At 51.0% G+C, this 23,817-nt stretch overlaps 2 protein-coding genes across 12 annotated transcripts in view; both read left to right on the forward strand.

The window, feature by feature from the left end:
• Window positions 1-1,082: 1,082 nt before the first annotated feature.
• EFHD1 (EF-hand domain family member D1) lies at window positions 1,083-17,358 on the forward strand. The gene is made up of 4 exons (XM_064457195.1): window positions 1,083-1,458; window positions 9,048-9,195; window positions 14,510-14,644; window positions 15,732-17,358. Exons 1-4 carry the CDS (start codon window positions 1,160-1,162, stop codon window positions 15,864-15,866), a joined length of 717 nt encoding a protein of 238 aa, XP_064313265.1. The 5' UTR covers window positions 1,083-1,159; the 3' UTR covers window positions 15,867-17,358.
• A 3,838-nt stretch (window positions 17,359-21,196) lies between these two features.
• Window positions 21,197-23,817, forward strand: part of GIGYF2 (GRB10 interacting GYF protein 2) — a 78,198-nt gene continuing 75,577 nt past the window's right edge. For 10 of the 11 annotated variants that reach the window (XM_064457196.1, XM_064457198.1, XM_064457203.1 and 7 more), the window contains exon 1: window positions 21,197-21,282. The gene's annotated coding sequence lies outside the window, so the exon portion shown is untranslated. Of the gene's footprint in view, window positions 21,283-22,296; window positions 22,324-23,817 lie in introns of all 11 variants that reach the window. The other variant, XM_064457197.1, reaches the window with a different exon arrangement.

The following is a 23,817-nucleotide window of genomic DNA, read 5'->3' on the forward strand; positions in this document are numbered from 1 at the left end:
CCACATCACAGCAAGGTTAGAGAGCTGCTTACCACCTGTCTGGAGGTGTGAAACAGTCACATAATAGGCTGGGGCAGGTTTCTCTTGACACACACCATGGGCATACGGGAGCCATGAGCAGATAGTACGTCCAAGCAGGCTTTTGTTGCCCACTCCTCTCTGGTGGGTAAATCCCATCAGCAGCTACCCTAAACCGCCCCACACCAGCCTAATCCCATTTGGGGGTGTTGTCATCAGCCACCTATCTGCTGGCCAGGGACAGAGGGTCCTGGGAGGGACAGCCCTGTGCCCTGAAGAACCTGGGGGACAGCCGGGGTGGCACCAGGCACTGTCCCAAGGAAGGGGAGCAGGGTGTTGGGAATGGGCTTCCTGCCTTCCATGCCGTCTGGAGAAGGAGGGGGAACCCAGAGCTGAGCTGAGCTTTGTCCTGGGTTGATTTTAGCCCAAGGAGATAAGAGAGGGGAGGTGCATGGAGGGCTTAAGGGGTCCCTCTGCCCCGGCATGTCCCTGCAGGTGTGGGGTGGGCTGTCGGGTGCCCAGGGATCTGGCTCCCACCCCACGGAGTGGGATGCTGCATGCAGCAGTGGGATGCACATGGCCTGGGCGTCCCTTGACCTGTGTAGTGTCCTGTCGTGGGGACACGTGCGGGGTGTCGTGGGGGGGACCCTGCCCATGGTGTGTGTAACCAATTACCCATGGGGGGGTGTAACCATGGGCTTCTACTTGAGTGGGGGTTTCCTTTCCTGGGGAGGTGGGTACCTGTGAGGAGACAGCCTCTGCGGGTGTACCTGAGCGGGGGTGATTCCTGCGTGGGAGAACATACATGTGAAGGGCTTCGTATGCGGCGTTGCACCCGACCGTGGGGGCCTATGTGGGGGTACCCGGGGGGGGGGGCATGTGTGGGCAGCGCAGCCGCCTCATGCGTGGATCACAAACATTATTATCACCATCTCTACCACTCTGACCGATACCGCCCGGCCAGCTGCCGCCGCGCCTCCTTAAGCGCCCGTCCCGTCCCGCCCCGTCCCGGCCTCCCCCCGCCCCGTCCCGCCCCGTCCCGCCCCGCTCCCTCCAATTGAGGGAATAAAGTTGCGGGCGGGGGCCAGGCGGGTCCAGCGGGAGCCGAGACGAGCGAGGCCAGGCCGGGCTGAGTCAAGCCATGGCCTCGGAGGAGCTGGCGCAGAAGCTGCAGCGGCGGCTGCTGCTAGAGGAGAGCGGGGAGGGGGGGACGGTGGGGTCCGAGGGGACGGTGGGGGCCGAGGGAGAACCGAATTCGGATCCGGATCGGAGCTGCCTGACGGCCCGGGCGGGCGCGGAGCTGAGCGCCAAGCTGTGTCGGCGGCAGGACATCAACGAGGGGGCGGCGCAGCCCCGCAGGGCCGCCGTCTTCAATCCCTACACCGAGTTTAAGGAGTTCAGCCGCCGGCAGATCAAGGACATGGAGCGCATGTTCCGCCTGTGAGTGGGACGGTGGGGGCCACAGGGATCGGCTGGGGGCTCCGCCGTCGGGTTTGGGGCTGTGCCTTCCCTCCGTGGCGGGTTTTCCCCCAGGGGGACATCTGGAGAGAGGCTGCCTGTTCTTGGCCGGATCTTTGCATTTCTCCGCGGTTTTGCGGTTGGGGCTGGAAGAAGCTGCGGGGGGATGGGGAGGTATACCAGTGCCATCCCATCCCCGCCTTGTCCCTGTACTTTGCGGGGGTGGGGGTTCGTCGGGTTCGCCCCAGACTCGGGGACGGAGCTTAATCCCGTGCTTACCTCACGGCCCGCCGTTGCCTCCCCTCCACCTGGGTTCAGGGTGATGGGTGTTTGTGGTGGCAGTCGCGGGCTGTTGCTTTGGGGGGGCTCCCTGGGTGGGATGTCGGGTTGGAGGAGTGCAGGGGCTGCTGCCCCACACGCTGGGGCACCTGGAGGGTCTGTGTCCCAGGGCCCTGGAGTGATGCTGGGTGTCTGCTTTCAGTAACTGCAAGCGTGCCCATCCCTGGCAGTTTTGCGGGCCCTACACAGTTCCATGCCTTGGTTTGCCAGGCTTTGTGCTCCCTCCTGTGCACCCAAATCAAGACTGAGCAGTGCTTCTTGCTTCCGTGTTCTTGGAGCCTAGGATGGGGATCCCTTCCCAGCAGGAAGGTTTGCATTAAACTTAAGCTGCTGGTGGCAATGTTGAGAGCTGCTTCTGTAAGCAAAAATATTTGACCCTTCCTAGGGCTGTGATCCAGCCTGTGCCTCTCCCTTATGAGCCCCAACCTGGCTCCTGCATTTGGACTGTACCTGGGTAGCTTCAGTAACCTCTGCTCAGGTTTCCCTCCAGCACCACAAAACCCTGTGCTCCCCGGGACTGATGTCCTCCAAGACCCAAGGAGAGGGCTCAGGCAGGCAGCCACTTGTGCCAGCCAGCCATAGGCAGGGCTGTTGGACTGGGCATGAGGAGGCAGGGCCACAGAGGCGCTACGTGGGCTGTCGTGGCAAGGTGCAAAGATCTGCTTCAGCTTATGAAGGTGACTGCAGCAGGGTTTGTAACTTGTCAAGTGTTCTTCCTTTCACCTGAAAGCTGCCCTGGGCACCCTGGAGGCTGGGGTCATTGTGAGGAAACCAATGCTCCAAGCTTCTGATGCTGTGGGGTGTTGCTGGCCCCAGCCGGGGCTGCCACTGCAGGATACCAGGCAATGGGCTTTTGTGAGCCCACCAGAGCTCTTTGTTGCATGGGCAGCGTCACTCATGTTGCAGCTGGGTGTGGGAATGGAGGTGGTCCAGGCAAGACTACTGCTCCGCTTGCTCCTGTGCTTCTTTTTATGACGGTTAAAGGGGATCCCACTTTGTGGAGGGCTGAGATGTGGCACTGTGAGGGCAGGAGGACAACCAATGCTGGCAGCTGCGGCACTGAAAAGCTGCAGGCAAGAGCCCGGAGCAGACAGTGGCACTGCCTCGATAGGGATAAGGAAAGGAACAGCGGTGGTTTGGGAAATAAAAAGTGCAAGAGCTGAATTGCAGCTGAATTTTTCAACAATGAGCTCATTAAATGCTAGCCTTGTAAGTGGGGGGACCTAGGCTTTGCAGCTGAATACTAATCAGCTGGTCAATGTAGCTGGAAAATATTGTGTGCCCTGTGAGGGCTATCGCAGCTAAGCGCTGGCCAGCTGTGACAAAAGGGGAAGAAGCTGGACTGCATGCTCCCCAGACAGGCAGACGGAAAACTCCGTCCTGGTTTTCACTCTGTTACTGGCACCTGGTGTTTGCTCCATCTGCTGCCAGCAACCTGTTTCAAGTATTGGCTGATACCACGTGCTCCATGAGGAGAGGAAATATTCCCCTTAATTCCTTAATTCCTGCCACTCAGAGCTTGAGTTAATGTGATTAAGGCTTTTATTCTCTGTATGGATTATTGGCCCTGACCACCACAACCCAGGGTCATTCTTATTAATAGTTAAAAAATAAGCCTTTGACAGTCAGGGATCTATCTTCTCACTGCGACGGGATGCCAGGTTTCCAGTATGAGACTTTGCATCCAGTGTTTTATAATTCAGTGGGACTTGTAAACTGATTTGGACTGAACTTGAGTCTGTGAGGCCTGGGCATGGTGTGGGCTGGGTCAGGATGCGCCAGCTGGGAAGGGGGAGTTGCTGGTGATAGTGGCTGCTCTGGTGTCAGCGTTTCTCATGGTACAGCTGGTGGCTGTGACTGCCCTGTGCCAGGGTGGAGGCAAAGGGCTTGTCTGAACACAGGGCTTCCCAAAACCCAGTGCTCCCTCCAGGTGCTGTGTGCTGCTAGCTGTGCCTTGCTCCTGCTGCCATGGTTGGGCTCACCTTTCTCCTTCTTGTCTAAGCCTCCTCTTGGCAGCATCCCCCCATTTTGGCCCCATTCTCCTGGAGGTGGGGTGCAGGTACCTGTTGCAGGTGCCAGGGATGTGCAGGGGCTGCTGGGTGCGGGCAGCTCTTGGTGTGGGTATTTTTTTTTTGGCAGAGGGACCGGGAAGTCTGCAGTTCAGGCTAATTATAATGTGACCTAATTAGCTGCCTATTCTGACAATGTGTGAGGACTGTAGTAACCACGATAACTTCTCTTCCCCAAGTCTTGCAAGTGAACTCTCAGAAGCCGTGGAGTCTCACAGCTCCCCTTGGTGCCATCTTGTCCAGGGAAATGACAGAGAGGGGCGTGAAAGCCAGGCTGTGAGGCTGTGCCTGGTGGGAGTGACCTTTCCGAGGGATGTAGGGGGGAGGAAAACAGCCAGTGGCTTCATCTGTGGGGTGCGAGGGAGTGGAGAAATTCCAGCCTTGCTATTGCTTTTGTATTTAGGGAATTTCATGTGTTGCCCACATGTTTTACAAGTGCCTTGTGCCTGGCCAGTGGGAGAAACTGTGATGTCCACTTGACCTCTTGGAGCTGCTTGGGAGCACTTCACTGGGTGCCCCTGTACTGAGGGACATGTCTGATGTGCTGCAGCGCACCTACTTATTCCAGGACTGCTGTACTCCCAGTGTGACCAGCTGTCTCAAGTTTCAGTGGTCAGGGAGGTCATTCTGACCATCCATGGACTTGGCCACACAGCCTGGGCCATTCAGGCTTTGGTGCCTCGGGCTCTTGCCCAGCATCTTGGAGGAGACTTTCATCTCATGCCCAGGAGAGCTCCTGCTGCCTGGGCTGGGTTGGAGAGAGCTGCATTATGGCTGAGGAACCTGTTCGTGTCCCCAGCCCAGTATGGAGGAATTGTTTGCAAAGCTCTCGGCAACAGAATAGACTATTTCAGTTGGAAGGGACCTACAATGATCATCTAGGCCAACTGCCTGCCTGCTTCAGGGCTGACCAAAAATTAAAGCATGTTATTAAGGGCATTGTCCAAATGCCTCTTAAACACTGACAGGCCTGGGGCATCGACCCCTCTCCAGGAAGGCTGTTCCAGTGTCTGACCACCTGCTGGGTAAAGAAATACTTCCTCATGTTCAGTCTGATCCTCCTTGAGGCAGATTTGAACCATTCCCATGCATCCTATCACTGGATATGACCGCCTCCCTCTGAGCATTGTGTTTCACCTTACATGGAGCGGGAGGTGCTGAGGATTTTGAAATATTTAAGAGGAGATTATTACTCCTTCAGCACCATTACTCCAACTGCTTTATTTCAAAGCCTGTATTAGGCCATTGGAGCATGCAGGACTGCAGATCAAAACACAGGTGCCTGTAGCATGTGGAGCAAGCTGAGGTACAGAAAACATGTACAGGGAGGGCAGGTTTTCTTTCCAATCTTTCTCAAGAAGCATGAGTGTTTAGAAACTGCTCTTTGATCCTTCAGGATTTGGGATTTCTCATTCAACTGTGCGCTTTTTTTCCCCTTGGGGTTTTTCAGCAGCTGGGAGGTGACTGCAGAGTCAGGACAGGTGATGCAGTCCTTGGCATCTCCTTTTTCCTCCCTCCTGATCCCTCTTTTGTGGTATAAGTCCCCAGCTATGCTGCATGACACCAGTAAAATGATTGTACTAGGGCAGCGATTGTGCGTAAAATACTTCTTGCTCTTAAGCAAGTCTGTTCAGCAAGTATTCCTTCCTTCTCCCCAGTTTCTGCTCCTACTTTCTTCCCCCAGCACTTCAGCAGCCAGGCATGCTCTATAACCCGGGTGGAAGTGAGCCAGCATGGAAATCTGGCTGCATCTTTGTTGCAGCAGATTTTGGCAGCCACTGCCTGTGTCTCATCCACTGCCAGGAATGCTGCTGCGGCAGCACTGTGAAGCCTTATCACACCATCCATGGTGCTTGCAGCTGCCTGCGGCATTCCAGGCCTAGCAGGTGCAGACCTGCCATGGCTGTGACACTGACTTGCTGCTGGAGTTGCCTGCCTGTCTGCAACATGAGATGACTTTGCCCATTGGCATGAGAGCTCCTCTGTCCATAATGCCTGCGCATCACCAGGGTGAGGCTTGGCTTGCAGCCCGGGGAGCTTTGTGCCCAAAGGAAGCAAAGTTCCAGTGTCATGGCAGGACAGCGGGTGATGGTAGGGCTGGCGAGGCACCCGAGTGCTGCATATTCTTGCTGTGCCATTCCTGGCGCATCGGATGGGGTGGTTTGCTGGGATGCATTTAGGGACCAAACTTGACCTGGTGCCCACCTCCAGCTCTACCTGTGAGGGCTGATCTGTGTCCATCACTGGGACAGGGCTGCTCTGCAGGCAGTAAAATGAATGTGAGCTGTATTGGGGGCCGGCTGGAGCCCTGGGCCCTGAAAGAGTGCTCTCAAAAAGCAGATAGTGGGGATTTTGGTAGGGCTGAGGTTTGCTGGGAGCATTAGCCAACCAACAAGGTGCAGCCTGTGCTGTGTCCTGTTGTACTGAGTGCTTGTGCCTGTCAAGGGGTGGCAGGGAATGAATTGCACCATCTCTCATGCCCTATAAATATGCTTCTCCCTAAATAGTCTGGCTGTGTGGCTCCACGGCAGCTGAGTGGCTGTACTCGGGTCCTAAAATACTCAGGCTGTTTTAGGAGGCCAGGGGGGTGGGGAGGGAATGCAGCAGTTTGCAGGGTGCTGCTGTTGCTCTGTGGAGCTGGTGCTGAGCATCTGGGGGTTTGAGCATCCCTCTGGCTGCAAGGGACTGGTAACCTGGTTTTGGGGTGCATCTCGGTGCCAGCTGTACCCCAGTCCAGTGTGCTCAATACCCATTGTGTGGCTGGTACAGCATGCTGCTCTGCCACCACACCTGCTCCTGGCAAGACCCTATTTCTCTCAATCCTGGCTTTGTGCTGCCTCTGCAGGGATGAGCAGCCCTGAGGCTGTACCACATGTTTAACCCTTTTTGGGCAGTGCCTTTGCCCTGGGCTCGGTGCCAGGGCAGGCACTGAGGGTTGGTGGTTGCCTGTGGATAGCTTCCATAGCAGAAGGGTGAGATGGGCATGGTAGGCATGGGCTGGGCTTGTGCCCTCCTGCCTTCACCTCCATTGCCAATGCTTCTGAGGGGGGTGCTGGGCACTGTCGCAACCCTGGATGGGCAGGCCTTAGTGGGGACCTCGGTGTCATCCTGCTTTCACACCCAGCCAAAGGGCAGTGTGAGCTTGCTGGAGCTCAAAAAAAAAACCCCAATCCCAAGTGTTTCCTTGCCACTATATACTTTGCTGCTTTACCTGATCAAAGGCACTGGCTCTCCAACCACCTTGCTCTGGAGGAATGGCTCCACACCCTTTCTTCCAAACTTAAAGGAAAAGCAAATTAACAATTAAATATTGCACTCATTACACTTCTGTGAGGTCCTGAAAGTGCGTCTTGGAGCTGGGCTGGGTAATGCTGTGAATGTGTGCCTTAATTAGCTGATGCCTTCTTTGCTGTGATGAAGTCGCTGCCTTTCTTCCCTGTGACATCTCAGGTCTGTGACCTAGTTTCTGTTTCAATGGATGTTTTTTTCCTAGTTTTCCAGAAAGCTGTCCAGGCTGGTGGGCTTGTGAGTTTGCTGGGGTCAGAGCATGCAGGCAGATTGGTAGCAGGGCCTGTGTGCCAGCCTAGTGGTGATGACCCTGTCATTTGGGGTCTCTTGGGCCTGGGACCCTTGGAAACAGAGGCACAGAGAGTATAAAAGATGGCTGTGGAGGTGGTAAGACTCTGGAAAGCCATGGAGGCCACCCTGGTTTGGGGGCAGAAGCACCCCGTGTTGGTGAAGGCAGGGGGAGAGCTCTTGGCTACAGCCCTGCCTTGTGCTGCTGGTGCCTGTGAGCAGCTTAGGGCCAGCATCTTTGTTTGTGCTTTCCTCTGCCACAGCTTCCTTTGTGGCTGTGAGGTTTCTCAGCTGCAAAAGGCTTTCTTCCAGGGTAACCACAAGTGTGCAGGTCTCCATCTGGGATGGCTACAGCCCTCATGTCTTTGGAAAAGAGCTAACAGTCAATGAAAGATGATGGATAGGAGGATTTGACTGGCTCCCGCCAAGGGAAAGCTTCAGTACCATGCCTAGGGATTCCTTTCTGAATGGTTGAAAAGATTTAACTCTGGGGTTGAGATGGTGGCAAGGAGGCAGCAGCAGGCTGTGTGCTGAGGCTGAGTCCAGCCTGACAGACCCTGCCCAATCCTCCCATGTGAGCCCCCAGCTCTGTGCTGGACACTGATGGCAGGACCAGGATGAGGGAGGGCTGTTGATGGGCTGGCTGATAGCAGAGCACCCATCCCTCCAGCCTTTGGACTTTGAAACCCAGTGATGACCTGGGTAAAGTGCTGGTTGCTGCGTGGGCCGGATGCTTTACTCACACCCACAGCAGATATTGGGGGAGGAATTGGCGCATGGTCCAAGGCTGAGCACAGCAGATCACTGTCTCTCCACCCCTTAACCACTCTGCCCCTTGCATGGGTGCCCTCTCCTGCAGAGTCCTTGCTGTCCTTTGTCCTCCATTGGGAGTGTGGTCCCACTCCAGTCTTGCTCCTAGAGGTGGGCACCAGTTTCTTCTGCCAGCCTGGCCCTGTGGTGCAGCCCCTGGCACCAGCTGGGATTGCTGTATTCCCCCAGGACAGCCTTTCTGCTCAGCCTGGGGACACTGAATAAACAGTTGCCCTGAAGCATGGTGCTTGTGTAGTACAAAACCATTTCAGAGAGGAAAGATCTTAACAGCTAGTGGGTGTGTGTTTTGTTTACCAAGATAGCTGCTTTCTGCTGGGGATGTTCTGGTTGGTCTCTGCTCCCTGTTTCTCCTCTAAAATGAGCAGGAGACATGACAGCAGCTGGCTCTGGCATGCCTTTGCCTCACCATGCTCGTGCATGGTGTAAAATGTGTATAAATAACCTTTATGCTTGACATGCAAGTGGGTGAGATGGAGATCCCACTGCAATAAGCCGAGTTCCTCCATGTTCCTTCTGTGTGGGTGGTTTGGTCTGAGCTCGAGCTCCCCTGAGCACTTCTGTCTCTGAGACAGCTCTGAACGCTGCCCGCTACTTCCCTGAGCTTAATATATCTCAGCACTGGCTGTGTTGTGCAGCTTCCACTCTCCCCCAGGCTTTGAACCACCCAGTGACTTTATCCATTTGCACAGTTCCTCTTCTGGGAAGATGGATGAGAGGGATAATGAGGGCTGACCCCTTTCCCCTTGCATCTTGCAGGTATGACTCAGGACAGGATGGGTACATTGACCTGATGGAGCTGAAGCTGATGATGGAAAAGCTGGGAGCCCCACAGACCCACCTGGGGCTGAAGAACATGATCAAGGAGGTGGATGAAGACTTTGATGGGAAGCTCAGCTTCCGTGAGGTGAGCTGACAGGTAGCAGACAGGGATGTGGCTGCGGGGTGGAGGGAGGAGGCAGCCAGGCCCTGTACGCTGGCTGTAGGCAGCACAGTCCTCTCCATGTTTCTCCAGCTGTGGGATGCACTGGAGAAGCAGGTGAGCTCCCCCATGCCACATGGAGCTCAAGGTGTGGACCACTGTCAGCATCCATCTCCACATGGCAGTAATGGTAACTGATATCAAAGCTCTCCAACCTCTCTGCCTGCTTTTGGAGTGCATTTGAGCCCTGCTGCAGCTGCCTGGGAGTGCTGGCAGAGCTTCCTGCTGGAGGTGGAGGAGGCATGTCCTTTCAGTCACAAGGTCTCATTGCTGGGCTCCTGTAGTACAGGGGCTTAGGCCTCATTTCTGGTGTGGGGGAAGGGCTCTGCTTGGAGCAGCTGGTCTCACAGGGCACAGGAGGCTTCCCCTTCCACTTTATATCAGCTTCCTCTCTGCATCACACAGTGACCAGCCATGGTGAGCTTCAGGAGGGGTGCTCACCTCCCTGCAGTGAGGGATAAACGTGGTGATGCAGCAGTCCGGTGCTGCATGCTGGCTCAGCAGGGATACACAGCAAATAGGTCTGTTTGTCATAGCTGTACTGAGACTGCTGGGAGCAGTGTGGGCAGGCTGGGATCTGTTGCCGAGTGGAGGAAGAGAGGGAATTTGAGCAGTGACCTGCATGCACTCAAAGGTACCCACCTCATCTCAATCAGAAGGGGGAGCCCAGATATCAAAACCTCCTGTTGCATCATCTCCTCCTCCCAGGCATTGATTGCTGTCTCAGTCAGAAGGGTATGTCACACTGTGGCTTTCTGAATTAACTGACAGCCCCTTAGGCAGCAAGGAGGGTCAGGGCTGCTTGTGTCCTGCAGTGATCGTGTTGCAAGGGCTGTGCTGCTGTCCTGTTCCCTCCTGCCCCAGGGGATGGCTGCAATGGGCCCTGAGCAGCTGGGCTCCCTTATTTCTGCAGGGGCTGTGCTCTTACCATGCCTCTTACAGGGTGGGGGCTTGGTTGTGGAGATGAGGTGCAGAGCTCTCTACAGCTCAGGACACCGTTCTTCATCTTGGAAGTGCTGGGACCTTTGGCAGTGCCTAGGAGGGAGGGTGAACAGCCAGGGCCCATGACCAGCTGGGCTGGTTGGGGTGTGAGGGGTGACTGGCAGCTCGCAGAGCTGCTGCACCATCTCCATGCTGGTGTGTCACACTGTCTCCCCCTGCTTTTGTCCCCCAAGGGTTTTGTTGTTTTTTGTTTGCTGGTAGAGGGCAGCAGTAGAAGACAGAGGCCAAAGACCATTGGGTTACAGGGCCTAGCCCATAGAAAGTGGGAAAGACAAGCAAATCTGGGCAGTGAGAGCCTGTTAGTTCACACCAGCAAAGCCCTAAGCTGGCAGCTCCTCTGACCGGGCAGGTCTCCTTCCCTGCCTAGAGGTGAACCTGGGGTAGCAAAGAATCCAGTGGAGCAGGAAGAGCTCCATGCCCTTGGCCCCAGGTCAGACTGTGATTGCCAAATCACTGTGTGGACTGGAGGAGCCCTCTCTGCATGCCCCCCTGGGCCACCCTGCTTGGGTTGAAGAGCTGGGGACTGCCTCTGGGCTGGCTGGCAGGGGCTCTCTCCTATGAAAGAGAAGTGCCTTTATCTCCAAGGCTCTGGAAGATGCCATGGTGTTCTGGCTCCAGTGGTGCCGCACAAGTGACAGGGCAGCTCCTCTTCTGCTGCCACCTGTTTGGAGCACAGTCCCCTGCACAGCTGCCCATCAGCCAGCACAGGCTGCTGGTGCTGCCAGCCCTTGGCAGGCGGTGTGCAGCAGCTGGTGCTGTTGTAGCTTCTCGACAGATGCAAAAGAATGGTCAAGCAAGTGTAAGCTTGAGTGGCACATGGGTTGGAATGAAGGAGTGTCACTGGCAGAACTCTGGGGACAAACTATACAGCAGCTTTGGCATGTACCCGAAGCTTCCTGTGGCAGAGAGGAGCAGGATGATTCTTGCCTTGTTGTAGACATGCTGTGTTTGGGCAGAGGACTGGCAGGAAGGCAGGTTTCCTAGTGGGTGAGGAGGCCTGAATCAGCCTGTAGCCCTGCCCCACTCCGCTTCCTGTTGGTGATGACGAGCAAGCACCAAGCTGACTTGGGTCACTGACAACACAAGGAGAAACCCTGGTTTAAATGAGCGTCTGAACTCAGCAGGGTGTCACTTGAGGACTGGAGGACTCCTGTCTGCCTCTCTGGAGAATATCAAGTCCTGACATCCCTGTCTGAAGAAATGCTTCTTGTGGCCTGATCAGAGAATTGACAGGCACCCCTTTCACTTGTGATAGGTCACCTTTTGTTGCTGCTTTGAGTACTGTAATGTCCTCTCTTCCCATGTAAGCTGTTGCCTGGAAAGCAGGCTTGTGTGTCTCTGACTGGCTGCTGATGAACCGCTGGCCCCATTAGGAAAGCTGCCTCCTACCATTGACCTTTGAATGTCCGTCAATACATCAACAATTAACTGCACAAGACTCCCTCTGACTCAAACTAAGAAATATAGGCTTAAAAAGATTAGGTATAGTGGGGGGGAAACCACTTCTGACTGTCTAGTTCTGTCATTACCACAGGAAACCAGAATTAATTACTGTAATAATGTCTAATTGCAGCTACTATCTAGAAACCGCAAAAATCCACCCACTGTCCTCCATGCCTGTACCAGCTTAAATGCTGACCCATATCATGTGTTTGCTAGCAGGGCTGGTGCAAACCACAGCCTTGGGTAGCACTGCTTTTCTAGCAAGCTGCTGCAAGGCTGCTGTTGCCAGTCAGTCCTGTACCTTCCCTCACATCCCTGAGGCCAGCACGGTGCCTGGCAGGGCTGTGTAACTGCAGCATTGTGCTGAGACCTGGCACTGTCATCTAGGGCTTGGATCATGACGGCAGTGAAAGCAGATACATCTCGTATGTCTTATGAAGTTAGTGGGGTGGAAAGTGTGTGTCATGTCTGCCTTGAAAGCAGGGTTTTTAAAAGTACCAAGATTATTCACTTTTGCTTCTCTCCTGACATTTCCCTGAGGCTTAGCTGCATGCAATGTGTCCTGGGCCCAGCAAGGGTGCAACACAGGCTGGGAATGTGAGCTCATTGGGAAACTGAATGTGTATTCCTGGTGTTCTCTGATTAGTGAGGACTGATGCCTTGAGGGCAAATAACTGGTAAGATGAGCTGCAGGTAGTGTGCTTATATGAGGAAGGGATTGCTCCTGAGCTACTGTGGAAACCAGCATGATGCCCTGTAGTCTGCCTTGTTGGGTCCTTGGGGCTGATATTATGCTGTGTCTGTCCCAACTGGTGGCTCAGTCCCTGGTTTCCTTAAGCTCGGTTTCCTGGCCGTGGCAGCCCATATCCACAGGAGGATTGAGGCCCCATCCCCTAGTTTCAGGATGATTCATGCACACTTGTACTCATGACTGGGCGTTTCCAGTCCCTCCCTGGGTGACAGCTGTACCAGACCTCAGGATTGTGCTGCCTCTGTTGCCCTTTTCCGATGCCAGGAAGCGGGACTCCCAGGGTGGAGCAGAAACTGTGAGAAGGAACCATGACTAATGCCAGCCTGGCTGCCAGCCCTCTGTGTCCCTGTGCCTGGTGGTGGAGGAGGAGGGGAACTAGCCTGAGCCTAGTGGATCTGAGAGAGGGAGAGGGTATCATGGGGAAGATTTTGTTTCTTCTGAGTGGGACGTTCTGCTCTGCCCATTCAGCAGAGCATCATTAAATTTCTTACATGTGTTTGGAGGGGGAAAAATTTCCCTCCCCAAGCATAGCCTGCTTTCTGGCTGCTCAGTGCTGAGCACATATGGCTTATGAGGCTGTTGCATGAAGCAATGCCTGGTGACGCTGCCTCTGCGAGAGGGCAGCCAGCACTGCGGTCATCTCCACACCCTTCCCCATGGGAGACCTTCTCAAACTCTTGCATCTTCACCAGCTTCTGCGAGCAACTAGAAGCAGGCAAGCGCATTAGGGGCTGGCTCAGCGCAGATGCTGGGACTCTACTGCCCTCCTCTGGGACAGCTTGGGCTCTCTGTAGGAAGAAGCAAAGTACTAAGCCTGGCAGTCTGAGGAGCACAACACTAGAGATGTTTGCTCCTGTGCAAATGGATTTCAGGGCAACCCAACACGGTACTTCCAGCCCTCTGCACTGGACTGAAGTGGTAGAGTGGCAGAGCTTTGCTTGGGCTCCTTTTGTACCCGAGTGATGTGTCCCCCATCTTTGTTCTTTCCACACTGTGCCAAGTGTTGAGAGACCTGGGGTGGCCAAGAATAGCAGGGAGTTAGAGGACCTCTCAAATTATGCACAGAGCATCCACATCTTAACCTGTTGTTTGGTTAGCAGGTTGAAGGTGGGGCAGATGTCTTGGTTTTTAAGCAGACAGGTCTCTTTCCTCCAGTAAAAAAAGCATGCTTTCCTGAAGGGTAATATGGCACTTTGTTTATTTCCTTCTGCAATTCACTTTCCAATATGCACTCTGCTGTAGTGACTCTGGATATGTTAAATGCCTGTGGTCCAGTGCAGGACAAGGGTTTCAAAACCAGTTTCTCTGTGGACGCGCATTCAAGCTGCTCTAGCACAAGGGCGTGCCTCTGACCTCTGACAGCTCTTAGAGAAGGTCTCCTGTATGTTATTTAGTGGGCATGACAGGAAGGCACTGGCTTTGCTCACCTTAGTGAAACCAGCCAGAGGCCCCTGGAACAGGCTGAGGTGGTGCTCCAAGGGCTGGTTTAAGTCACTTTTCCCATGCCCTAGACAAGGGACCAGCTGAAGTAACTTTGTTCTCCTGGTATGTTTGACCTTGATTTTTGTTTTCCCCTCCCATACTGTGTGGACCATAGGGCTTGGGAAGGACAGAAGGCAGGGTTCATAGCCAGGCAGTCCCCAAATCTCTTTCAAGTGCATGCACTTGGGCTGTGGTTCTCTCTTAACAGGAGTGCACTGGTGCCTCAGTCCAGGGAGCCTGGGGATTGGGTGTGAGCCAGGGCCATCTTTGCACTTTCATTGTCATGGGATGTGATCTGATCCTCCAGAACCCTGGGGAAGCTGGTGAGGGACTTTTGAATATACCATTAGGGTGTGGGGACATAGAGAGGTGTATCTGAACCCACCAGAGCCAGGGTGCTGGAGCACAAGTGGCATGGTGCCACTTCATTTATACAGACCTGTTTTTCTTTGCTCAGAAATGTAAATTCCAGCCCCCTCCAGGAAGATGTCTGCACTGTTTGCCTTTTAAGTTGTTTGAGCCTCAGTGAAGAACTTGAATGCTTCTTCTCTGTCTTGCTAGTTCTTGCTGATTTTCCATAAAGCTGCAGCTGGGGAACTTGAGGAAGATAGCGGCCTGTTGACTCTTGCGAAGCTCTCGGAGATAGATGTCTCCATCGAGGGAGTCAAAGGAGCCAAGAACTTCTTTGAAGCTAAGGTATGGCGTGGCACAGAGGAACATGAAAAAGACCTGCACACAGGCCTTAATTGAGACACTGACCATGGTTGCTTTTCAACAGAAGATATTGCCAGATTTCTCTCTAGCTAAAAGGATGTGTATTTCATGCCCCGCCCCCCTGCCTTAAAATCAGCCATAGCTTTTACCTTCAAACTTTGTTGGACTTCCTCTGCAGATCAGTCAACACTGCAACAACTTAATTTACCATCTCTGCTGTGGGTCTTACCCTGGTAGAGCTGACTGACTGACCTGTGTCCCTCTGGCTGGGAGCTTTATGGGACTAGCTGGCTGACTGCTTCGAAGGACAAAAGCGTCCTGGAAATAATGGGACTGAGTTTCCCGTTTTGCAAAACCTCCCTCAACCTGAACACTCTGTGTTCATTGGCGAACGGAGTATTTTGGAGTGTAGGATTTCAGACATCTTTCTCGAGCAGCTCTCTAACCTTTGGAATCAAAATTATTCCGCAGGGTCCCGGGGTTGGCAGAAAGAGCTTTGCACCATTCAAAGCTGACAAAGCATCCTTTTTGAAAGGTCTCTTGGAGAGAAAATAATCCTGCTTGTTTATATAAGTTTTTTCCCAAGAGCATAACACAGCCATTGCACAGCAGATGTACTCAGATGAAAGCTGGAAAAATAGCCAGCAAATAAACAATGTCTCTTTGATCTACAGATTATCCATGGTGTAGTATGATGATCTCAGAGCTGGCTGTGATTCAGAACTGTTTTCTGCAGTAGTTTCTCCCACTGTATACTCAAAGTTATGCTATGCTGCCTGCTGACAGAATGTATGTGACCCAGTATTGACAGCAATGTTTCAGTCATTTGTTAGTGACTTATTAGTAAATGACCTTGCTTTTACTGATGTTAAAGTCAAGTAGGCTAACAGGTGTTGGCTGTAAATGCCAAAGCACTGCAGTGTAATTAATACTTGACCCATCCTGACAGAGCTTCCCAGCAAGTGCTGGGAGGTGCAGCAAACAGTTGTGTGTTGCTCATCTGGGAGTAGTTCAGGCTCTGGTGCTCCCTCTGATGCAAGGCCTGATGCTCTTTTTTTCTTTTGTAAAGGTTCAAGCCCTCTCTTCAGCGAGTAAATTTGAAGCAGAGATAAAAGCTGAGCAGGATGAGCGAAAGCGGGAAGAAGAGGAAAGGAAAAACCGCCGAGCAGCTTTCAGGGAGTTAAAATCTGCATTTACTCAGTAACCAACCAGCCAATATGCACTCTGAGATTGCACATGACTTGGTACGTTTCCCTGATCAGGGCTCTACTTGGAGAGAACTGCCTGGATCCTGCCTAAAACTTGTTACAGCTTTGCTAGCCTTCCTCTCCTGAAGATCCTCCTGAGTTTCTAAGGGCACAACTCTTGCAGTTACTATGCATTCATAACGATGTGAATCGTAAGAGCTGTATACGTGCTGTTTGCTCTGAACTGTCAGGAGCACATCACCCTGAAGCAGAAACAGCAGGTAGCAAATAACGGTGAGCACTGACAAGTGTTGTGTTTGCTGACTTCATTCTTCCCTTCTTTCCTAGACATCCTTTTTCTCTTAACTCCTTATTCATTCATTTCTTGTGTACAGGCAAGTAGTGAGGTCTTGTGTAAATCGGTGTACAAAGTACAGCTCTTGGGTGCTGTCATGCATCCTTGACTATCCCTTTTCTTTGTCCTCAAAGCTCCGTGCCATGGGCATTGTGAAAACACTGTGAAGAGAGATACTTACTAGGGACATGGATCCAATTAATTACAATTTCCTGTAGCATTTTCTGCCACCCAGCATGTGGAGAGTCTTCCATTTTTTTCTTCTCTGAAGTGCCATAGTAATAAACCTTTCAGTAAGAGGTGAGACTTCCCAAGACTTCAAAGGGAGGAAGCTGTCTCTCTTAAACAAGGAATAGAAAATCAAGTTGCCTGACCATGTATCTTCTTTCACATTCCATTTAGTGTACTGTACGGCTTCATTGTATTTTCCAGCCTTAGGCAACTGTATCTGTTTTTAAGGGATATTGCCAGCTGGACGATGCAATCAGATGGCACACTGGGGTTTTCTATTTGGAAATTTGTTCATATACTGAATCATGAAGGTAACATTGTTTGACTTTATTAGAGCCACAACAGATAACACCAGCCCAGCATACCAAGCAATCCCTGCTCAAGAAGGGAAGAGCAGTGAGGTGAGCATGTTTAGCTGAACTGACTTCAGAGGGCTTGCACTATATTATTAGCCATTTTCTTTCACAAACACGGCAAACTTGCCCACAAATGTTAAAATACCCACTGCTTCTCTGGATATATATGCTGTAGGTCATGGTAGGGGAGCTGTTTTCCCTCAGAGACCTCTCTTGAACTATGGATTTGCTCAAATTCTGCCTCTGCTATTTGCCCCAGTTTGTGTATTTTCCCAGAATGAAACTCAACAGTCATCTTTTCACTTGTCTGTTTTGCTTCTTAAACTGTGAGCACTAAACTGTGAGCGTGGAATAATAAATAGAAAAACCTCTGCTCTTTGTCAGGTGAAAGAATTGCTATACAATTAAACTGTGTATATATATCTTCACAGATTATATTTTATAAATCACGCTTTTTTAGCTAAATATTTATAATTAAATGTTTTTATACTTTACAACAAAGCAGATAATTTCATCTTGTTATTTCTCCTGTTGCTGAAATGTACAAATAAAGCATTGTTATCTCTGGTTTTGTCTGTCATTTATTTTAGGTCCCTAAATATATTGTTTTGTTCACAAATTACAGTAGCAATCCCAGCTCCTGAATGTGTTTGATCCCCAAAGCTTGGTGTCCTGACTTGGATGAGTGAGGGAAGTGTACAAAAGTTCTGGTGTAAAAAGCCCTAATGTCTGCAGTTCCTCAGAAAGGGACATGGCTGGGTGAATATTTGAAGTACTGTCTGTGGCTAAATGCTGGCATCTGAATGTTGTCAGCCTTCCCATTTCTTAAAATAGCCACTGCCTCTCAGGCCCAGAAGTGCCTCAGCTGGGAACCAGGCAGGTTGCTTCTGCTGTGTTTCTCTTTGCATTTCCTCTTTCTGCCTTTATAGAAGGGAGAAAAAAAGAAAAAATACATGGATATCTGAAAATGTGTCCAAGAGTCTTGTTTCTACTGTTGCTGAGCTGCTAAGCTTTGCTGGCATGGCCAGTTTGGGGAGGGGGCTTAGGAAGAGGCCTAATTATGCATTGTTGCAGGTATGATCCAGTGATGAAACAGAAAATGTAAATATTTTTATCTGGTGCAGCGCTGCTCCCCATGTTGTTGGCAGTTGAAGCGTTTGCCGTGTGTCAGTGAGTCCTTGGCTCTCGGAGGTCAGGTAAAATCAGGGTGAAGGTTCCTTGCTCTCTGTTTCCACAGGAAAAATGCAACACTTGCAGCTCTTGATTTTCTTTCTCCATGGTGTAGCAAGGACCGCTGACCCATGCTGCTTTGCACATGCAGCTGGGTAAGGAGCCTGGGGCAGCAGGAGAAGAGGGTGGAAAAAGAGCTTCCAGTCATTTTATTTTAATAGATTTTAGTCACCTCCAGCTGACAAACTTCAATAAGGAAATGAGCAGCATGTCTGTATTTTGTTGAATTCAAATAGGTGCTGTGGGTTGGGGCCTTTATTTAGCACAGTGAACAGTAAGTGCTTTTGGATTTTGAAGCTGCAGCAATGTGAGTTTTGAAATTAGCTTTGCAAAAATTGACATTGGGAAATTAATTGCTTTCAAACTTGTTTTGCTGGCAACTATTGGATTGAGTAACAGTGTCATTAGGTTATGCAGAAATACTAAAAATAAATTGTCTAGCTCAATCTCCCATCATACTGGCTGACAAGACTTATTTTTTTTTACCTATAATTAATATATTATAGTCCTTGACACTCTGTCCTCCTTTTATGCCTGATGTCACCACATGTGGCTCTTAAAGGTCCTGGCAATCCCAGCTCTCATTACTGGTATCTGCTGGTATATCAATACCAGTTCGGTTCTCCTGACATGCCGCAAGTGACTCTTTGTTTGTGATGGCAAGTAGAGAAGTTTGGTGAAAGGCCTGTTGTGGTTATGAGTCTTTCCTAGAAAGGATGAAGACTTGCCTTAAGTTGCTCATCTCCTAGAACAGGAAGTCCTTGATCCCTGGCAGATTTTTGTTGCAAGTTTCCCAGAGTAGGAGATACACGGTACAGGAATCACTAACATTCCAGCTAGCACTGGGGAAGGATTCAGCCTGCCTGGATGCTCGGATGGCAGTGGGCTTCTTACCAAAGCTGCTGTCACAGCCACCGTTGTTGGCCGTACAGGACAGTGTGTGATGGCAGGAAGTATTACCTAAAAAGCTCAGCGTAAACACGGTCAGGAGGGAAAGGGAAACAGTACGATCAGGTTCTTCCTGGCTTAGGGCTCGGGCTTAGGCTTTAGCTGTGAAGATTACGGTGACTAAATTGAATTTTAACCTTATGGGAGTGTCCAAATAAATCCCTTGGCAAGATGGATTGGAGTAACCGGAGTGCTTTACTGTTGCCGTTCAGATGCATCTTGCTGCATGTGGGAAGGTTGACTTAATTGGGTGTCGTAGAAGTAGCAGCGTGTTTGTGGTAGTCGTCTTTCAGCACAAGCCATCTGAGGTGACAGATACATTGAAGTGACTGACTTTAAAAACTACAGTTGGATGCTCACCTGCCTGATTTGTCTGTTGTTTTTATGATTTTTAGGCATGTGACAAATGAGGACTTGGAAAACAGAGGCTGCTGAGATATTGACTCTTCTCAGACAAAATCCCTGGCATTTTGACAAACGGGAGCCACTTTTCCAAATAATGAAAAGTGAGGGTGGCAAGGGGAGACGTGACACGTGGGGAGACATGACTCTGCCACGTCTTCTGGGCTGCTTTTGACAATTAGTTGCTGTTTCAAAGCCATGCTCTGTGTTTGTAGCTCCTCTGCTGTACCAAGGGAGGCAGGCTTTTGCTTCCAAGCTAGGATGGGTGAAAGCAAAGTGTCAATAAGGAAGCTTTTCAGTTTGTTAGGGATGCTGCTTTCCTGTGCTTGGATTTTTAATAGTGAGGATGAATAGGCTTGGTAATCCAGGGCTCTGAAGTACATCATGCCCTTGGTACCCTAGTAAATGTCAGACTAGCTTCTGGTATGATTTCACACCTAGACAACATCAGCTGAAGTCCTGTAATTGAATGATGTATGAACTTAACCACACAGGTACAGTCCTGAATTTTCATGACAGCCTCCCTGTTCTGCTTGAATGAGCATTGTGGAGGATTTAAGATGGACCCACTACTACAAAAAAAACCCCTCATCTGAGTTTCCTTGAGGTATTTTACAAAAATGCAAAGTTCTGCAGATGAGGCATGTTTCAGACACTCTCTTCTTGAATTATTTTTTTTGTCTCAATGATATAATGTTTCCACTAACTGGGATAAAAAAATTTCCACAAGTGCCAAACTTCTCCTACCTCAGATAAAGCTTGCCTTAGAGCATGTGAAATATTTTGGAGTGCTCAAACTCAGTATTGATAAGTAGAATAACAAGGCACAGCCACTTCTGCAGTGAACTTGGAAGTTCTGACTGACAGCTTGAAATGCAGTGCTGCCTCTCTCCCTCTCCATAGCGTTATTAGCGTTGGCTCAAGCTGTGTGACAACCACCAGGAGGTTTGGGTGTAGCTTATCAGAGGCCAGGGCTTTGCTTGGGGGCATTGCTTTTACATACCAGCCTCTGAAATGAGAAGTTTCATTCTAAGATTTTCGGGTGAGGCTGTCCACTCCTATGTTGCTCTCAGCCAAAAATACATCCTAATGATTACAGGCTTTCAATCCGTTAGCTCAGAAGAATCACTTGTGTTCACTGTTGCATCATTTTTGGCCAGTGTGCAGTGTGCAATGACAAGTGTTTATTCACCTAGAAGAGGAGGGAGAAAGCTACATGGATTGTGGCTGAAATCATGTTTGGAGTAAAATTGTTTCAGCTGAAAACCGTTAAACCTTCAGTAGTGCCTAACTGCTAAGAATAGGGGTTTTTTTTAAGCTGAAGGATTCACATGGGGCTATTCTGTAACATGTACTAATATGGGTTTTAGGGCTTAAAATAGAACAGTATTTTTAGCCGAAAAACACCCCAAGTTTGCACTGAGCTCCTGATTTTTCCATCAGGTAATTTGGAGTGAAAATACGTACAACTGACCACCCTTCCTCCCTCAGCAGTCCCCGAGCCCTCTCAGGCCGTCTTTGCCCTTCCTGCTCTCTGGGCCTGGACACGGTGCGTCCTTATAGACGGTGGCTCCTTGGCGTTAGGCAGGATTCTTCTTTTAGTGCCAGCGGTAAAGCTGAGTGATGTGCCTGTCACCTGGAGGGGGTGGGAAGGGGGAGTCGCGTTCCCGCAGCCGCCTCAGCTCCCCTCAGCGCCCGGCCCCGCCGCTTCCAGCAGGGGGCACCCGCGCTCCCGCCGGGTGGGTCCACGGGTATCGTCACCAGCGCCGTCGCCCATCCGGGTCCCGCAGCGGAGGCGGGGGGGCGTGTCCCGCCCTCACGTGACGTTGCGTGGCGGCGCGACCGCCATCTTGTGTTGTTGGGGCCGAGGAGTCGCTGTGGCTGTGAGGGACTCTCCGTCCGGGAGCGCAGGTAACGCCGCCCGCCACCTCCCGGCCCCTGCCGACACCCCCGACACCCCCGCCGCCTCCCTGCCGCCGCCCTCCTGCCGCCCGCCGCGCTCACCGCCCACTGGAGCGGACCTAGGCCGCGGTCCGAGCACCGGCCTCGCCAGCGGCTCCTCACCGCCGCGAGTGCCGCAGCCCCGGGGCGCCCTGCGGCCTATCGGGAGGCGAGGCCGCCCTGGCGGCGAGGGGCGCGCGCGGAGGGCTTCCCCGGCGCTCCCGGCGATGGGCTATTTGCAGGGCTTGTCGGGCCGGGCCACTCTCGGAGGCGCGGGCCTTGCTCTCTCTGTGCGGTTCTTTGGCAGCAGGGTAGGACGGTGCCTGTCAGGCGGCGCCGGGGCGCCTGGGGCTCCTCACGCTCTCTGGGGCTGGCGGCTCTGTCCCCGGCGCCGTCTTCTCTCAGACTGAGCCCAGCGAAGCCGCTCGTCCCCTCCCGGCCCAGTGGGAGTGGGTCCGCGTTCCGGCGGTGCGGCGGGCAGGTGCCCTCTCCTTGGAGCCGCTGTGTGCGCCTCACTCCGGGCCCTGTCAGGTTACACAGGCGGAGGAGGAAGGAGCACTCGAGCCTTCCCCCCCACGGGCAGCAGGGTGCTGGGAGCAGCAGTGACCAGCAGTGTTTGATTGGAGAGGCCTTGGCAGGCTGAAGACAACATCGATCAGGATTGTGTACGTTTGGTATTGATCCAAGACAAGTAGTTTTCAGTGTCAACAAAGCAGTCTCCGCTCTTTCAACTCTGTGTAATTGCACTTTGAAGTGGGCCAAGTCATAGGCCAAAAAGAGATGTTGCCAAGTAGCACTTTTGGAATAAAACCTACATTTTCCTCAGTAGCCTTCAGCTCGGTGTTCTTGCTGCTGTGTAATGCCTTACCTCTCACTGTAATTCTTCAGTGTCTGTTTTCTTGGGTGGGAGGGGAGAGAACTTCTGAATCTTGATTATATTCTTCTGTCTAACTTCTTGCTGCTCATTCTGTTTTCTTGCTTCAGGAGCTGACTTGGGCAAGTTCCTGGAAAGTACGTGTGAATTTTTTTTTCCCCTTTTCCCATAACCCTGCTGGTTGCTTTTGTTCTTAAACTCTTTAATAAACAAACACAAATTAATTTTCTGTTTTATGACTAGATCATTTGGTAGATGCACAGTGTGATAATTGGAAACCTTTGTAAACAAAGTGGGTTGCAGTTGTCACCATCAAAAGCTTTGTTCTAGTATTTTTGAGCTCTGTTATTGGGTGTTAGCTCTAATAGATAATAAGAGCTTAAGTATTATGAGATATTCGTATTCTTGCCATTCACTTGAATAGGTGTCTTTTGAACAGTTTAGGGGATGCTTAGGTAAAAATGGGTGCCCTAATATGTCCGGGGGTATCAGCGGAAATGTTGGTGTGTCCATTGCTCCTTCTGTGCCCCCTTCACTCCCCAGGTTCGCATAATTCTACAGGTTAACTGATGTCAAGGATCATGTGTCAGTGTTAATTTCTAATTCAATGTGTGATTTAAAAAAAAAAAGATGCTGTGTAATGGTCAGCTATATTAAAAAGAAGGTAGAGATTTGTCCATGGAGGTTGAATATCACTTCCAGCAAGACCCACTTCTTGTGTTGTGAGTTTGATAGCCCCTTTCAATATCTGACAATATTGTGTATGAATACTAGATTTTCTTTATGATTTGAAGAGCTGCTCAGTTCTCTCCCAGACCCTGGATACATGAACATGCATGGGGGTGCCTGGTCACTGCATTTCTTTTAGGACCTTTTCTGAATGGTTTCTTGAGCCTGTGTTTTAAAGCAAGAGCATAAAACTAAAATGCTAAGTAGTTATATTGCAGTGACGATTTGTTTCACAGGGTGCTTACAAAAATAATTTGATACCACAGTAAAAACTTGGACTCTTGCTGATCCTCTTTTCATTACAGATGCTGATCATAAGAGGACTGTAAAATATCCTCTGGTACTCCTTTTAGTGTTTTTTTTCCTTGCCTTACTAGAGCATACAGTAAATGAAAAATATGATCTGTATGCTGATGCAAGTGAAAAAAAATGCTTGTAAATAGAGAGTTGAAGGCTTTACAGCTTAATTTTCCCAACTGTTTTCCTCCTTGATTGAGGAAAAGACTTGGTGTATAAAAGGGGAGTGCAGAGAAGTTTTTTGGTTTGGGTTTTTTTTTTTTAAGGAAATCAGTCTAAGTACTATTGCACCTCTTCTATGCTTGGTGTCTCCTAAGACCAGTTGTATAAATGGAGCTCTGTCATAAACTGGAGTTTCTTTTACCTGAATGTAAGAAAAAAAGGTGGCAGATCTTTTAGGATCTGTAGATACTTCATTTAAAAACAAACTAGATGTCAGAGTCATATGGAACATCTCATTGGGGCAGCTGACTGGCTGAAGAGGTGGTTTGCTACAACATGCCTCTCCTGAAAGATCTTTCTAATTATTTAAGCATACAAGGGAAACATTGGTTCACAGTAATTGATGAAGATGAGGTAGGTATCTGGATCATGGTCTTTTCCTT

Source organism: Phalacrocorax carbo, chromosome 7 (assembly GCF_963921805.1).
Source record: "Phalacrocorax carbo chromosome 7, bPhaCar2.1, whole genome shotgun sequence".
NCBI classification, from domain to species: Eukaryota; Metazoa; Chordata; class Aves; order Suliformes; family Phalacrocoracidae; genus Phalacrocorax; species Phalacrocorax carbo.